Below are 17215 nucleotides of genomic sequence, written 5' to 3' on the forward strand. Positions count from 1 at the left end.
GGACAATGGTTACAAGTTTTCGGGCCCAAAAGCGTGAGCAACGGTGGACTGAAAAGAGAAAACAAGATGGATGGGACTACATAACCTAAGCTGTAATTGGACAATTAAACCTATTATGCAAATATACCAAAAATTATAAAAGCATGAGACTTCGTGACCGGTCATCCATTTTGTGACCATTTTGGGTCCACCTTGGGTGTGGCCCTGACCAGGCTCTTGTCCTGCCCAAGGTGTATCCTTCAAGGCCTTTTAATAAGAATGAACCTAATTTATTCTCTAGCTCTGTCCAGTCTGTTCGAGGTTAGCCTTCCCAAGGCACGACAATCGCCGCGTTCCCCGAGGCGGAGGCGGCGGCCTGGGGCGGCGCGGGGGCCGTGTCCGGCGGGGCTGGGCCCGCGGGCGGGGCAGCGGGCCGGGACTGCATTTCCCAGCGAGCCGTGCTGCGGGCTGCGGGCGGCTGCGTGGCGCAGGGGCGGGCGCCCAGCCCAGCCCAACCCAGCCGGCAGCCGTGCCCGCGGGCGAGCCGAGCCGTGCTCCGAGCTCCGAGCCGTGCCCGGAGCCGTTGGCTGTGCCCGGCGGTGGCCATGGGGCGCCTGGCAAGGCTCGGTCCCGTCGCGGCCGCCGCGCTCTTCCTGGTGCTGCTGCGCTGCGGCTCCGCCGCCTCCCTGTCGCGGCGCGACCTCCCGGCGGGGCGCAATGACAGACCCATCATCGGTAAGGGGCCGCGGGGCCGCGCACCCTGCCTCGGCCGTGCCGGGGCAGGGAAACCCCTCCCGGAGCGGAGGTTTGGCTGGAGCTGGTACAGCAGCGTTACGCTGTACGTGGTTTCTCTAAAACTCAAGCTGACTTGAGAGAAGTTGCAGTGCTGAGCAGTCATAGCAGGGAAGCCGAGGCTTAGTCAGGTAATGTGTGTTTATGAGGTACCTTGTGACGGGGCGCCGTAATTGATGCCCCGTTGTCTCGGTGCGTGCAGTTCCTCGGGGCAGTAGATGTATCGCTGCACGCTGGCGTGTAGGAAATGGGAGCTTCATTAATTAATGGGAGCACGAGCCTTAGGAGGAACGGCTGAGGAGCCTGGGGTGGTTGGGGCAGGAGAACAGAAGGCTCAGGGGTGACCTTATCGTTCTTTGCCATTGCCTGAAAGGAGGGTGTAGCCGGGTGGGGGTCGGTCTCTTCTTGGCAGCTAGCAATAGGACTAGAGGACAGGGTTTTAAGCTGCCTAGGGGAGGTTTAGGTTAGACATTAGGAAGAGTTTCCACACAGGAGGGGTTATTAGGTACTGTAATGGGCTGCCCAGGGAGGTGGTGGCGTCACTGTCCTTGGAGGCATTTAAGGAAGGACTGGACGTGGCACTTGCTTCGTGGTCTAGTTGACATGGCTGTGCTCATTCATTGTTGGATTTGATGCTCTCAGAGGTCTTTTCCAACCTAATGGATTCAGTGGTTTTGTGACTTTTCTTTCCGTGTGTACCATTTGCTGTTTGTATGGTACTAATTTTCTTCCTTGGGCCCGTCAGGGATATTGTCGCAGGAATGTCACTTCAATGAGTACCAGCGATTTGGAAGATCTTATATTGCAGCTTCATATGTGAAATTCGTGGAATCTGCCGGTGCTCGAGTGGTGCCAATAAGGTAGATTTTTTTTTTTTTTTTTTTTTTATCCTTAGGAGTGGATAATAATTGCATTATGAAAGGTATGTACCATTTTAGAGGCACAGAAAGTAGTTCTGCACCTTTTCCGAGTGTTTATGGCTCTTCAAAGACCATTTGAAGATGCCACAATTCTCAGAGAGTTTCAGAAATCAGAATAAAAGCAGAGTCAAGTTGTACTTTTTAATACTTCTAGTTACTAGTCTTTCTTTGAAAAGGTCTAATTTTTTTTGCCAGTAAAATTGCCTTCTGTAGTTTGCATGCATGGTTTTTGAAGTTAGCCATATTCAGTGTACAGTGTAGTGCCCCACAAACATGCATAGATACCTAGATACATAGATACCTATATTTTTTTTTTTCACATTTTGTAGCCCTGGAATTCAGGGAATCAGGGAAGGCCATCAGCACTCCTTTCAGAAAACAAAATCCAGTTCTGTTCAAACTATGAGTCACTATCTCCTTGTATTTTGGTTGTTTGGTAAAAAGTAGCAGAGTAAGTACAGCTGACAGTACTTCATACCAGCGCTTAGCTATAAAATATTAAGTGAACTGAAACCTAAAAGTGCACTAAAGTGCACTAAAATTATAAATTTCAGTACTTAAAAAAATACTAATACAGCTGCAGAAAAATAAAATAGGATGTATCCACACAGTTTAATAAGAGCACCACTTAAGTGCCGGGAATAGAAGCCAGCATTCCTCACGTAGCTGCGGGAACTTTGAGAATGTGTGATGACCAGAAGCTTCACTGATGTATGCTGATGCTTCTAATTCTGGCAATTAAGTTACTTGCAGCAGGGCTGAACACTTTCACTCACACCCAGCATATCAGCTCTGCAGAAGTGTGGCCATCTGTGCTGGTTTTGGCTGGGGCAGAGTTAATTTTCTTCACAGTAGCTGGTGTGGGGGTGTGTTTTGGATTCGTGCTTGAGCACAGGGTTGATGATAAAGAGATGTTTTTGTTATTGCTGAGCAGGGCTTACAACAGAGGCAAGGCCTTTTCTGCTTTTCATGCTGCCATGCTGGCAAGGAGGCTGGGGGTGCATGGGTGTGACCCACTGTTTGCAGCTCTGCCCTTCTTGGACTCAGCTGGAAACCGGAGTTGCCGGTCTGCAGGAAATAATAACCATGCCATTCATGTAAATAGTACATTTTTCAAGGGTCTTGCGAAAGGGTCTCAGAGTACTTCATCAGGAACTCTACCTGACAGGGTTCTATTTTCACTCTTGTGGGTTGAGCTGTTTCAAGTGAAATGTTTCATTTGATTTGTGTCCATTTTACACTGTTTAAAGCATGCCTTCCGCATATTTGCTGTGTCAGACAATTTTGTTCAATAGAGATGATATTTTCATGGTCAAATATATATATGTCATATGTATTCTATAATTGTTTTTTGGTCTTTCAGATTAAATCTTACAGATGAAGAATATGATAAAATATTCCACTCTATTAATGGGTAAGTTTTGAGCACTGATTTTCTGTTGAAAGGCATGATGGTTCTATTTTTGAACTCTGCTGTGTTCTCAGGAACATTGTCTTCCTACTCTCTTGAGAGGTTGTGCTGGGCGCTGCAGACATGAAAATGTATTCTAAGACAGAATTATTTCATCCAGCATTGGTGTGCTGTCTTTCCTTCCTTGAGGAGCACATCAGATAAACCACAATGGTGCAAAGGTTCCTCATGGTATTCCCTTGTGATTGTCTGCAGACAGGGAGAAGTGGCATTATAGATATGAACAATTTTGCAAGTGATATACTTGACTTCCTCTTTGTTAATTTTTCTGTCTTCCTCATTTGAGTTGTCACCTTCATTCTGATGTTTAATAGCACTTGCTTGATATTTCACTCCTGTTTCTCCTTTTTCTTCCCTCTTTGAGTCCTTTTTCATATCTCATCTGTTATAAGAGTTTCTGATTTCCACTCTCTTCTACTTTTTTATCCATGTGTGCTCTCTCTCTTGCTACTCGAATGGTCTGTCTTGCCTGTTGTGATTCTGTGTCTTATGTCTTAGAAAAACTTCCTGTTTTTCAGGGATCTGTGGCAACTGGCCTCCCTTCTATTATTCCTTTTCAAATGTTGGATAATGTGATCTTTCCTAGCAGATTTTATTGTGGACTAAATAAAGTCAAAACCTTCTATGTTTTTTAGCCTTGTGCTGAAAGTGCACTTTAGAAGAGTAAAACCAGCTGATGCTACACTTCACAGCCATGGTGGAGTGTGAGGCAAAAGCATGTGATTGGGCTACTTGTAGTCATGAGATGAGCATCTTAAACCATGAATGCATTTGTTAAGCTTGTGCATATAACTAGAATGTTAATCAGCATGTGTAGACCTTGCAGATTTAGACCTTTGGCTGTCTGGGCTGTGCATTGTCCTCCTACATCAGCATGCCCTGGACACTAAGACGTGGATCTCTGCACTCTTGTGCTATAAGTGAGAGTAAGACAGTGATTCTTTTTTCTGCTGTGTGCTGTTGAAGACAAAATGAATAATTTCCTCCCTTTCTCATGGCTACCAGCTTCACTTTGGTTGCCAAAAGGGCTTTCCACAAATAGGGTCTCTCATTGTTTCTACCTCACCATCTACGTCAATGCAGAAGAAAGTGTTTGGCAAGTTTGACAAGTAGATCCACTTTCTTTGTCCATCTGTCCTTGCAGTCAGAAGTCAATTGAGTTTGTGTTATGTAGGTGAGTGAATGGCCTGTATTTCCTTCTGTGGCCCTCCACTGTCACCTGTTGACTTCCATGATAAAACTGTGTGTAAATAACAAAAAGGAGCTCTGGAGGGAATGACTTTTATTCTGTGGAAATTCAAAATGGGGAGGAGATAACATTGATCTTTCATACTGTTCTTTGAAGTTGGAAATTACTTACTGTTACAGTCTTAATTACTTAATGCTACAGTCTTAAAATCATGACAGTTAGTAAAGATAGTAAAGACATAATTTTATGAATGTACTCCTGAGGTAGCCATTGAATTGCAGTGAAAATCGTCAGCTCTAACCAGGTAGTGATACTGGAATAAACGTAGTTGCATTTCAATCTGCTTATGACAATGTCAAGCCATTATCATTGCTACTTAATGGGTTATTTCCTTTTTGCATTAGCAAAAATGACAGTCAGTTTTTCTAATTAGTATAGTCCAGGTTTTGGGTTGAACAGGTGAATTTTCTACCACTTCCAGGTAAAGATCACCTTATTTGTCTAATTAGACCTCTGAAGAAACCTATAATCTGGCCTGTTTTGAAAGTAGCTTCAGCTGTATTAATTTTCAATGTTGACATTGGGAAGTAAAGTTTTTTGTATTTTTGTGAGTACTACTTTTCCACCAAATACTTGATAGCTTTTACATGACCCTGTGTATTATTTACTTCAAAAAAAACCCTGGTCACGAGGTTTCAAATGCGCATTTGCTCTGCGTATGCTTGCGATCATTTGAGGTGTTATTTGTTTCTAACTGCTTGTTAGTATCTCACAGATACAGACTGCCATTTTCAGAGCACGGAAATGCAGAGGAAATCCTACACCCATTTCGGTAAAAGATAACAGCTAATGGATGTGACTAGAGTAAATCCACTTGAGATTCTGCAGGAGTGGGTTAAGGAATGCTCACACATCCAGTTCTTTTGGTTCTGCAGTCACTGTTCCAGTTAACAGCCAGAAGAGGCTTCCTTTATTGCGTGTTACTGTTTCTGATGGTACTTGAATATTTGCCATGTCATCATGTATCCACGTGAATTCTCTGCTAGACTGTGCTGAATCTTTTTCTTCTGGGTGGTTTTTTTTTTTGGGTTTGGGGAGCCACACAGGGAATTTCCATTCCTGATCATATTTTATGGTGGAAAAAGCTTGTGCACTATTTCTATGAAATTTTCCCTGAGATTGTCTTTCTTAGCTCTGTGGGATCCTGTGTGACCAAAGTTATGGGCAAATGTACTTTTCTTCCTTTTTGATTGGAACTTTTTTATCTTTGTTGTCTTCAATAAGAAGGTCACTATGCCAGGACCACAGTTCTATTTTTCTGCAACTGAACAGAATGAATTGAGATTTGGGCTGGAATTTTAAAGTGGTAGTGAGAGCCAGCTGAGAATCAGGATAGGAAACGACAGTCATGGCTTGCAGCCCTTGTATACCAGCTGAAATCTGTGTGTTTTATGTATTTTCTGTTTACTTTCTTCTTCCATATGTTGCATTAGAATTGATCTATACTTTGGATAGAGTAACCGTTCTTCAGTAGGAGAACGCTAAGAACACTGGGATTAAGTTGAAGACGGAAACACCTAAACTTAGCTGTCTGCCTGTGCACTAGCTGCCCAAACTCACATAATTAATGGAATGCTAGCCAGTACAGTCAGTGGAGCTGACAGGGCTGTTCAACCTACCCACCACTCAGGTGTCTGCTCTGGAAAACCTGTTTGAATCTCCAGTGACTCTCCTGAATAGATCCCTGCTATCCATAAGGGAGCATAGATGCCTGTCTGTAGATTTCTGAAACCTAGGCCTGAATCATACCCTTAAAATTGCTATCAGACTTTTCTCTGTGTACATTGTCCAAGTTTTGGGCTGATCAGTGTTGCTAATCATATTCTTGGATGTTGCCTTTCAGGGTACTTCTTCCAGGAGGTGGTGTGGATCTTAAGACTTCAGAGTATTCAAGGGTTGCTAGGATATTTTATCACAAGGCTTTGGAGGTAATTACTAAGGAGCAGTTGGTTCTTGTCATTTATCACTGTTTGGAGATCAAAATGACAGGGTCATATTTTTCATAGTTTTGCACTGTCATTCAGCGGGTTAACTGTAGGCCTGAAAACCGGTAGCTTATTTCTTACTTCTGCATAAAACTTCTGCAATAACAGCTTAAGATTCAGGCTTGTGACACCCACTCCTATTATATGTTGTGTTATGGTCTTAAACTCCAAAGTTCTTCAGGTGAGAATGGTATTGTTTATTCATTGTACCTGAGGCTTTGTGGCTCTGTGTGAGCTTGGCAATGAGGAATTGCTCTTCCACCTTCACTGCTGACTTTCCAGCAGCAGGCAAGGAAAAGTTCAGGCAGTGGCATTCACAGCACCAGTCAGCTATTGCAATTCAATAATTGAGCTCCCTTTACTCTTCAGTCCCTGTGGCACCAATGTTTTATTCTTTTGTCTGTCTTTATTTGTGGTGAGTCTTGCCAAGACTGTCTCACTTTTATGTGAGACAATTTCATTTGTCTCTCTGGCACTCCTCACTGTGTGAACTGCAGCCTGTGCCTTGGTATTCAGCACTGGGGCAAGGGTTTCTTGTGGTTTGTTGTACGATTATGAAGTTATGTTGACATTTCACAATGATGAACTGAATTGCTTATGTCACTTGATGATCAGAGAGACAGGTGTGTTAGCTGATATGTGTAATACCAGTGACTGAAAGGCAGAAAATAATACTCAGTTCATCCTAACCCTTTCTAACAGAGGAGGGTTTTTTTCTTTGCTGTTTCTGATAATTCTGTGTTTTGATTTCATCTTTCAAATCTTAATTATTGCTATAAAATACTGCTAGTTTTACTTAGGTAAGGTAAGCAACAATAGGCAAGAGTATCTTTACAAGTACAGAATGACTGAATTTTATATTTTTCTAACACATGAGGGGACCTTTTCATTTGCAAATGTTCACAATGAGAAATTACTTTGATCTGGCTCTGCTTTAATACAAATTGAGAATGTGAAATCAGTAGAATTTTACTAGTTAGGCAAAAATCTAAATTAAATACTGTTTTCCAGCTCTTAAATTAGTTTTTAAAATGTGGTGTCTTGAGTGGTTTTTTTATACATGCTTAGCCTCCAGGCTCTAGTTTATTTTTTAAAAAAAAGGCGGGGGGGAAGAGCAGCACAAAGTCTTTGCTTCAGTTGTAATTGGTTTTAAACTAGTTTGTTTTTTGCCTTCAGTAGTTTTAGTTCTCACTTGCAACTCCACTGTCGGTCTTTCACATAAGTTCTGTGCCTCATTATACATTATGGGTGGTCATGAAGACTCTGCAGCCCTATCAACCTTCTTTCTGTACACCTTCCTTGTTTTCCTGTGAGAAGAAGGTGCTCTGTGGGCTTTTATTACTATACTGTCAGTAGTGCAGTAGGGGTGAACATTATTATTCTGAGCCTGTCATTTTAGCTTTCCCAAAAATGGCTTTGAGCAGCTGCTCTTCAGGGGTGGTATGCATAACTTAGAAATGTTTAGAAAAAAATTAAGAAAAACTAGTCAGATTTCATAAAACAGGAGTTCTGAAACATCCCAGTCTCCAACATATGCTTACTATCAGGTGTAAACCATTCAGAAATGCAGATTCCCGCTGCATGTATGTACCATACTTAGTTAGGTCACAAGAAACTAGTTGTGTTCTTAGTTTTTTGCTTTCTTTTTCTCCTTTTTGCTTTCTTTTCATATTGTTTTCACACTGACCGGCCAATTTTTATTCTTTGGAAAATGACTGCCACTTTTTAACGTTGCTTAAATGTGCATTTTGTCTTTCTGGAACACGGGTCTAAATGTGCTAGTTAAACAGTCATATAGGTGTGTCACGTAAGACCATAGCTATGCTAGTAGTAGGGTTCATGTTTTCTAAATACACTTGAGTGGGCACAGACGTTGCAAAGGTCCCTTGCTGTGTGATCAGAGCGTGCTGCATAGAAAAGTGTGAATTGTAATGAGTACGCTTTCCCACAAAATGGTGACAGGCTCTTCTGTGTCCCTTCTAATGATTGCTTTTTTGAGAGAAATGTTGCCATTTTATGGTTTCTGTTTAGGATGCTCCCAACATTACTTGTAGAACAAAACAGTCAAATCAGTATCCACATTAGGCTCAGTTTGCTGCTTCAAAACACATATATATCCTTTAGCCTTCATATTTTAGGAGAGACTCCAAGGGAATCTGCTTATTTCAATTGCAGTTGAACTGTTACAATTCCTGTGGTAGCAATTCATGCTACTGCAGTAGTTACACTTCTCACCTATGCAAAAGAAAGTAAAAAGAGTAGGAAGTTCTTGTTTGTCTCTTTTCTGTATGTTTTCATTACTGTTTCCTGATGTTGTTGCTTTTGTTTTGTAGGCTAACGATAAAGGAGATTATTTCCCAATATGGGGAACATGTCTTGGACACGAAGAGCTTACCTATCTCACGAGTGGTGAAATTTTACTTGTTCGTACCAAGACAAATGGTTTTTCACTCCCTCTGAACTTTACCTCAGGTGAAAAGTTCATTACATCTCGTGTCTGAGTTTTGCTAAGAGTTGTTGTGTTTTGTTTGTGATAAATATCGTGGGGTGAATGCTTGTGAGTTTCCTGATGATTATCTTCTGTTAAATTCTTTGTTATTTCGTTGCTTTGACTGTTTTTGTAAAGTCAGTGCAGCTGTCACTTCTTAAGCAGAGAAGTGAGTACAAGCCATTTGAAACCGAAAGCAGTCAGCAAAAACCAAAGTTGTGGTTCTTTTTGTACCTACAAAATAATGTCAGCTTTTGCTTACCAAGTTGAACAAAATTCACAGGTTCAGATCTTTCCTCCTAGTGAACAGTAGCACTTACTGTCGCATTTGAGCAGTATTAAAATCACAGAGATCTCTTGAGACAGAGCTGTGGCACCTGGCAGCACTGGCAGTAGAGTGTGGCCTCTGTTGATACTTTACCCTTTGTGAATAATCAAGATAAATGTAGCATTCACAAATTCTGTCATTTGTGTTCATTGTGAGTGGACAGGCCACTGAAATGAGTGTCAAAGAATGATGCTTATTTTAGTGAGAACTTTGCTACCTAACTTGGATCCTCTCTGGGTCAAGACTATTAGACAGTGGTAACAGTTATAGTTATTTCGCTGATATTTCTTGCAGGATAATCTAAAACAATGAAGATGTACTGCCAGACAAGTTTAATTCAGCATTTTATTAATTGTCTTCTGTCAGTATAAGTCCATCTGAGACCAGTTTCAGTAATGGAAAATACATTTTTTTTCTCTGTAATAGCTGCAAAAGACAGTAAAATGTTCAGGAATTTCCCTGATGATGTATTACATGCACTTGCTACTGAGCCATTGACATCAAACTTTCATGTATGGAGCCTCTCCATGGAGGTATTTGATTTTTTTATTTCCTGCATACAAACACTTTTTTTTTTTTTTAAAATTCAGTTAAAACTAGAAAGAAATAAGCAAATAACACCTTTTCCCTCTTCCCCCTCTCCTTATCACAGAATTTCACCAATAATGAAAAGCTTCGTAATTTCTATAACGTTCTAACCACTAACACTGATGATGAAGTGGAGTTTATATCTACCATGGAAGGTAAGGAAATTAATTTCCTGTGGAAACTGTGGCAAGTCCTTTAGGGTGTTGTGGCATGAATGTGAATTCATATTGCAAGTTGTTAAAGTAGCAGGACGAGCATAAGCCCTGTCAGTGCTCTGGCCGTGAGGAGAATTTCTGTTTGCAGAGATATTATATCTTTTCAGTACTGTGAGCCTTATGACTCCTCCCACCCGCTGTTCCCCTTCCAGATATGCTGTTACACTTCAGCACTGGCATATCTGAGCGCTGTGAACTGCACGGCACTTGTGCTGCAGTAGTTGAATCCCTGCGCAGCGCGGTGTGCCTCCGTCAAGCCGTGCTTCCCAGCTGCCTGCTTGGGCTTGTGTTTCCCTGGTGCTCTCTGTTTGCTGTATGGGAAGAGCACTCCAGGCTGCTGAGGGAACAGCAGTATCCCTCATTACCTTAGCAGCGATGCTGGTAATTGCCCTCTCCAAAAGCTTTTTGCATGACTTGTTTGTCTGTTTCGCACTGGGCTTGCTCAGCTCAGGAAACAAGTTAGCTCTTCAGGGAGTGTTTTATCTTGATGAGTGCACCACTAGCAGCCCTACTGTAGGGCCCAGCTGTCACCAATGGGATTCTTCTGTGTGGCATCCTGGCTGGCCTCCAAAAGAGAAGAGCAGCACTTTGATCAGCGTACGTGATTAGGCTAATGACAGGCATCACCTGTGCCTGCAAGCGGTTTATCACAGCGCAATCATCAGCTGCTGGGCTGCTATTCCTGGAAGAGAGCTGAGGGCTGACTCCCCCAGAAGGTATCAGACCTGGCCAGAGCAGGTGGGAGCTGCCCCTGGATTGACTGGGCCTTCAAGGAGATACTAAGTCTTGGATCTCTCCCATGGAACTGGCATCCTGGATGGCTGTGAATGCTGAGTGAAGCTGGCAAGCAGATGGGAAGCTTTGAGACTGATATACTTGAAACATTACTTTTTTTAGTGTGTATATACCTTAATTCTGAAATGAATAATCAAAAAAGTTTCTACAGATATTTTCTTGCGTGGAATGAAGAACTTCTTTTCCAATATCTATTTCTTTTCTTTCTGTTCTACTGTAATTTTAACAGTGTTTCAACTTGCTGTTCAAGCTTTTGCGGAACTGTTGATAAGTGAGGTATATTTGTAGTTTATCCTCTGAGTTTATTTTGTGGTAAGATTAATTACGTAATTCTTAAGACGTACACCTTTACACACTTTGTGTTTTGTTGTAGCATACAAATATCCAATTTATGGCATACAATGGCATCCAGAGAAAAATCCTTTTGAGTGGAAGGATTCTCCAGGCATTCCCCATTCGCCATCTGCTGTAAGAGCAGCATATTATATGGCTGATTTCTTCGTTAATGAAGGTAAAAAGTTTATTATCTATAAATGTTGGGGGTTAGAGTGAAGCATTACTGAAAAACTTTGAAGACAACAGACTTCTTTTTCAGCTGTCAAAGTTCAGTACCTCCTAGTGCTTTCTGAGAAGATTACTCTGCAAGCTTTATAGGATTATAAAACACTAAAGGATACTAGAAATAGAACGGCTTAGTGAAAGTAACATCAAAAGGCCAAGCTTTCCACAAACACTCACTAGGCTGGCTCTAAAACATTGTTCTATGACTTCCTGTCATTTCAGCATATCCCTGTAACATTTTGGCCTCTCTTGCATAAAGACAATAAATCATAGAAAGTGCTCTGTTCATAATTCCAGGACCCTCTTCGGCTCCAAACTGGCTTACAGTCACCCAATGTGTTCTCAGTTTTGCTTGCAAAATGCCTACATCAGGACTATAAATAGGCCTTGGGCAGCGTGGATGTGTCAGAGGGGTGCAATATGGTGCCCTACAGTTGTATACTGTAGACAGCACAAGGAGTTTATGAATTTTACAGAGATGCTATTTTTTTGTTGTTGTTTATACCCTAAGAATCTGGAAGTAACTAATGCATAACATTTTGATAGTTTATGACTCTCCTCATCTGATTACTATAAAAAAAGCAGGATATAGAGGAGTATTTGAAGGAATCAAACTTTATTCCTTAATTTATCCCTACTAAATCATTCTGCTGGACTATTTTATGAAATTTTCTTACCTCCTTGATAGGGACTATGGAGAGCATAATAATTAAGCTGGTTGAGTTTGGTCTCTAGACTTGATCTCAAATCAAAAGAGTCAACTTAATGAAGAAACTAGACAGTGATGTAAAGAAATGCAATTTGTGTTGATCTGGTCAGTGAGAATGTAGAACTAAAAGTTGTGTTTTCTACGAATTCAAGGTGATTTTTACTTAAATTAGTCCTACTTCTCTTTCTGAAAATGTAGCAAAACCATTTTGATAGGGAACTTAGGGCCAGGCAGAACTGAGCCTCTGAGCAGCCTGGTCTAGTGGAAAGTGTCCCTGCCCATGGCAGGGGGATTGGAACAAGATGATCTTTAAGGTCCCTTCCAACCCAGGCCATTCTATGAGATAGCAGAATATGACAAAAATATAGGGGAAAATTGGAGGAAATACAGTATGAGTCTGGTTTATATGTTGTAGTCTAATGCTAGAATGCAATGTGTTTTCTGGCTTTGTTTGCTACTTTCTCTTGTGTCTGTCTGCAGACTTTATTCCCAATAGAAGTAAGCTTGCTCGGGCCATTGCCCCACTTCACTTGCCCCAAGTTAAGTGGGGAAAAACAAGTGCCAACTCTGCTTGTAAATCACTATTGAGACACCCTGTGTGTGAGTTCTGTTAGGTATGTGTACACATCCAAGGAGCTTGTGCAGAGTGCCACACAGATGTGTCACTAGCTTTTGGATCTACTGACCTACTGTTCCAGTAGAGCAAACTTTGTTCAGCCAGCTTTGTCTATCCCCATCTCTTCTACCAAATCCTAAGTTACTCTTCATTGCCTCTCCAGTCTTTTGGGGAGATACTGAAGCATAAGCTACTCCTACTGAGTACTTTATATCATAACTTTGCAATGAGTAATTGACATTTTTAGCTAATGTAAGACAGAATATCTTCCCTAACTTTGAAAATAAACCACAAGATGAAAAATATAAACTGTTTTCAGATGGTAAAAATATACTGAAGTGTGATCATTTAGGAACTAAGCCATTCTACGGAAGTACCATTTTTGTATCCATCCATCATTAATTTTAACTTCTGTAGAGTTGCCAACATGATAAACCAGGGAAGGATTCAATTTTATTGTCCTCACCAGCACAGTCCATGCAGCTTTCAGTAGGCTGATACTGTGATGCATTTCTTTCAGAGTTGAATGTACTGGTATTTCTGGTAGATACTGCCAGCATCTCATGCATAACTATTTTACACAGTCTTGGCTTTAAATTCTCTCCAGTAATAAAATATGTTGGTTGTAAGCAGCTTTCTGAAGAAGTATCTTCGCAGTTCTTCACATACACGGTTCTGTAATTCCTTTTGTTTTTATGCTACACCAAGTAACTTAATTTACCAAGATAAATATTGTTGAGGAGGATAACATTAAAATGATCTGTACTTTTACAATGTTTTACAGCCAGGAAGAGCCTGCACCATTTCTCCAGTGAAGATGAGGAAACAAAAGAATTGATCTATAATTATAATCCAGTTTATACAGGAACATTTTCTGCATTTCAGCAAACCTATTTTTTTGATTGAGTATCTTGTCAAAGGTGCAGTGTTGTTATTTATGAATGAATTATTTGCAAGCAATGTGTAATTAAGCTGATACAGTGACACAAAGCCAGAACAGTTCTTCTTTACAATGATTTATTCTGTGTATCTTCTGCACTATTGAAACATTAATGTATAAATTTACATTCAATAGCATAATAATCTACAGAAAAAAAATTCATCCAGGAAAGAGGACTTGACTATGCTTATAAACTTTGAAGCAGTCACCCTCAGTACTAGGAAAAGCTTTCATATATTTTAAAATATGAGACTTAACCTTTGTAAAATGTTGTGGACTATGATAGCACTAGACACTTAGATGCACTGTGTAGTAAAATCCTGTCCTTTTCAAACAATTTAGCAAATGAGACTCTTGGATTTGTCATAGATATGTGTATGCAGCCAAGTTCTTGACAAGGACTCCTTTGTCATTTCAAAAATTGACCAAAATAGTAAGGCATGATAACAAACACATTTCTGCCTAAGAAGCACATTTATCCTGTTTGTGAAACTGTTTCTCTTGTACATTGAGCATTATTTGGAATCCTTATACCTTGTGAGGTCTTCATATCACAGTTATCACATAAAATAAGTAAGTTTGGAGGGAATAGTTCAGTGCTGATTCCACTCTCAGTTCTTTTCAATTCAGTTTTATATACCCTCCAAGGATTTGTCTTGGAGTAGCTGGAGTCAGCAGCCAGATAAAAGGTGCAGACGCTCACTCCTGTGTATTTAAAAGAATGTAAACCTAATTTTTTCTCTGAAGTGTCTGACTTTTCCTGTAGCTGGATAGAATTTTCGCTTGAAGTCAAGATGTAGTTTGCCATTATATTAGTAAACAATGTAGTTTCTTTCTGTCTTGTTTGATAGTTCAGTACAGCTAGAATTTAAACAGCATATGAATGTATATGATAAACCTGTTAAAGGTGACATAATGTGATAATAGCAGCTGCATGCAATACACTGACACCATTTTTTCTCTGCTTTGCTCCAGATTTGGTGAAAGTTTTGTTCATGGTTTTGTGTTTTGTCCAAAAAGGGACTAAGATTAGACAATCACATATCATTCTCCTCTCTAGCACAGCTTCCAAACCCTTGTTAACATTAACAAGGATTTGGAGTGTAGGAAGAATTCAGGTGTATAAACTTCAGCTCTGTTTTGTAGAATCTCATACTCTCAGGTAACATATCTGAATAAGTCTGGTAAGTTTCTCAGGTTTTTCAAGTAAAACACTCCCCAGCTTGTTCTTTATCATGAAGCAACTGCGTAAGAGAATGTGAAATGCATCAGTAAAAAAAAACTATGAGGAAACATTAACTGTGACTAGCAGAAAAACACTTCCAGGTAATTACAAGCTTAAACATGAGATATTTATACATTTGTCATATCAGCCAACTTAGTAAATGCTTATCTTTTTAATATAGGTAACTTTATTAATTGACTCCTGAATAGAACCAAGTTTAAAAAGGGGGTTGTGCTCTACAGTTGCTGTGATACTTAAAAGCCAAGTCCAGTCTTCTGCTCGTTGTTCAGGCTGAGTTCTTTGTAACAGCTCTAAGAATTTGCCCAAGTGAGGTGAGCAGGTTTTAGCCTTAAACCAGAGATGAATCTAGCCAGTGTAATGTCTGCAATGGTAGTAATCAATTCCTAAATATGTAACTATAAAGAGTATTGTGTGTAATATGACGAGAGAAGTTTATATATTATGAATTTGTATTTGTCTTTCCTTTATACCCTTTATCTTGTAAAGCCTTATTTGATGATACGCATGATTTTACTATGATACGTGAAATAAACTTTGATTCAAGCAGACTTGTATTTTTGTTGTCTTTTAGATACCATAGATGAAGCAGTGACACGAGTCACTTTCTTGTTTCCATCAGTGATAGTCATAAATCAGAAGATTACAACCTGTTATCTCCTTTCTGTGGTTATGCCAGCAGGTCAGGGTCAGGAAGAGTGAGATCCATGGCCCGGCACAGACATGCCCAGAGCACAGGTACCCCTCCCCAGGGCTTGAGCTTAAATGCACTTAAACGTGGCTGTGGAGACGAGGGGCATGAGCGTTCAAGAAGGCTGCCCACAGCTCATTCTCACAGAGCAGGCTCACCCCAGGGGCACTGTCGGAGCTTGCTGCAGCCAAACCCCCACAAAAGTGGGAAGGGGCTGCAGCGCTAATGGGGCTCTCAGGGCTCTGAAAGCTGCAAGGAAAGAAATTTTGTCTATTTCTTATAATACCCAGTATCTTCTGTCGTGTTCTCCAGCCAGAAACAAGCTACAGGAACCCAAAATTGTCTAGCAGTCACCTAACAGTGAGTTTAAAAGTTTGGTTTAAAGAAGACCTCCCCTCTGCTCTGTTGTACCATGTGGTTTTTCATTGCACAGAGAGAACTCCTCATACAGTTTTTAGGATTAATGGTAGAGAGAGAATAGCCTGTGACCATGCAGGTTATTGAGTCTGGTGTATGAGCCTAACTTACTTGTTGCTGTGTGGGAAGAACATCCACTGATCAGCAAGGTAACCCTAATATGTGTCTTGCAGCCATATGAAGTAATCTCTTAAGAAAGAAATGTTTGAGTAACTTCCTCCTTGGAGTATTCTGCTCTTCCCACTAGATGGCCTCCCAGAACCAGTATTTTCTGCTATTTTGCAATCGGGTGTGGTTGTGTCTCTCTGAAGTTGAGTAAGATATTTACTGTACTATGGTATGTAGTGAGGTGTTTGGGATGTGGGGGAACGAGAAGGGAGGAGACAACAGGGCTGGAATCCTGCTGGCATAACTGGGCTTGTTGGCAGGATTGCAGGAGAGAGTCTACGAGCTTTGAATTCATTCAGCTGGGATTAAATCTTGTTTCCAGTGAATATTTAAACCATTCCAGCATTAACTGGCGGTGACTGGAATTACATCTGTTTTTTCAGGTGATTGTTCCTCCCCTTTAGCTCTAAAATCTGTCTTGGTTCCATTTTCTATAAATATGAAACTAGCTAATGCAGAACAGGCTAGAGAGCTTAGATGGGAAGGAACGAGAACTTGATCTCAAAAAACCTTTGTCTGGGAGGCAGGAAAGACCAGTTTGAATTCCTTCAGGTAAGGAAGAAATTACAGAGAACAAACATCCTGAGTAAGTGCTGTGAGTACACAGTTAAAGAGTAAGAACAGAAGCTTGACCCACACTTCATTGTGGGGAAAAACAAATCACAAAACAACTCACCCAAAACCCCACCACTTTTGGGCTGACAAGCATGCAGAATTCCTGGCAAGGTAGTGTATCCAAAGAAGAGATTACTGTCCAAGTGCTTCTGTGCTGAAAACCATATTTTTAGGTTATTTTAACCCTTTTCCCCTTTAGCATCAGCACCACCATATTGCTGTGGATGCTGCTCAGCAAAGCAGTATTGAAAGCTGGACTGTACTGGAAAGATTTCTATAGAAATTAATGGCCTCTTAGGAACATGATGGTTCTTTCCTTTGAGCAGGCATGAAAGTATAGGGACAGTTTGAGCAACGAGGAAGAACAATAAAGAACAATTTCCCATTTATGTGTTATCACACCATTGCCCTTATGAGCTAGGAGCCCTGAAAGTGGAATTGCTAT

General features: G+C 40.8%; 1 protein-coding gene across 1 annotated transcript; it reads left to right on the forward strand.

Moving 5' to 3' along the window:
- Positions 1-557: 557 nt before the first annotated feature.
- GGH (gamma-glutamyl hydrolase) lies at positions 558-15430 on the forward strand. The gene is made up of 9 exons (XM_040068339.2): positions 558-714; positions 1517-1631; positions 3055-3105; positions 6255-6339; positions 8730-8868; positions 9639-9745; positions 9865-9955; positions 11184-11321; positions 13481-15430. Exons 1-9 carry the CDS (start codon positions 585-587, stop codon positions 13600-13602), a joined length of 978 nt encoding a protein of 325 aa, XP_039924273.1. The 5' UTR covers positions 558-584; the 3' UTR covers positions 13603-15430.
- Positions 15431-17215: the final 1785 nt, after the last annotated feature.

This window comes from Hirundo rustica, chromosome 1 (assembly GCF_015227805.2).
Source record: "Hirundo rustica isolate bHirRus1 chromosome 1, bHirRus1.pri.v3, whole genome shotgun sequence".
In the NCBI taxonomy this organism is placed as follows: domain Eukaryota; kingdom Metazoa; phylum Chordata; class Aves; order Passeriformes; family Hirundinidae; genus Hirundo; species Hirundo rustica.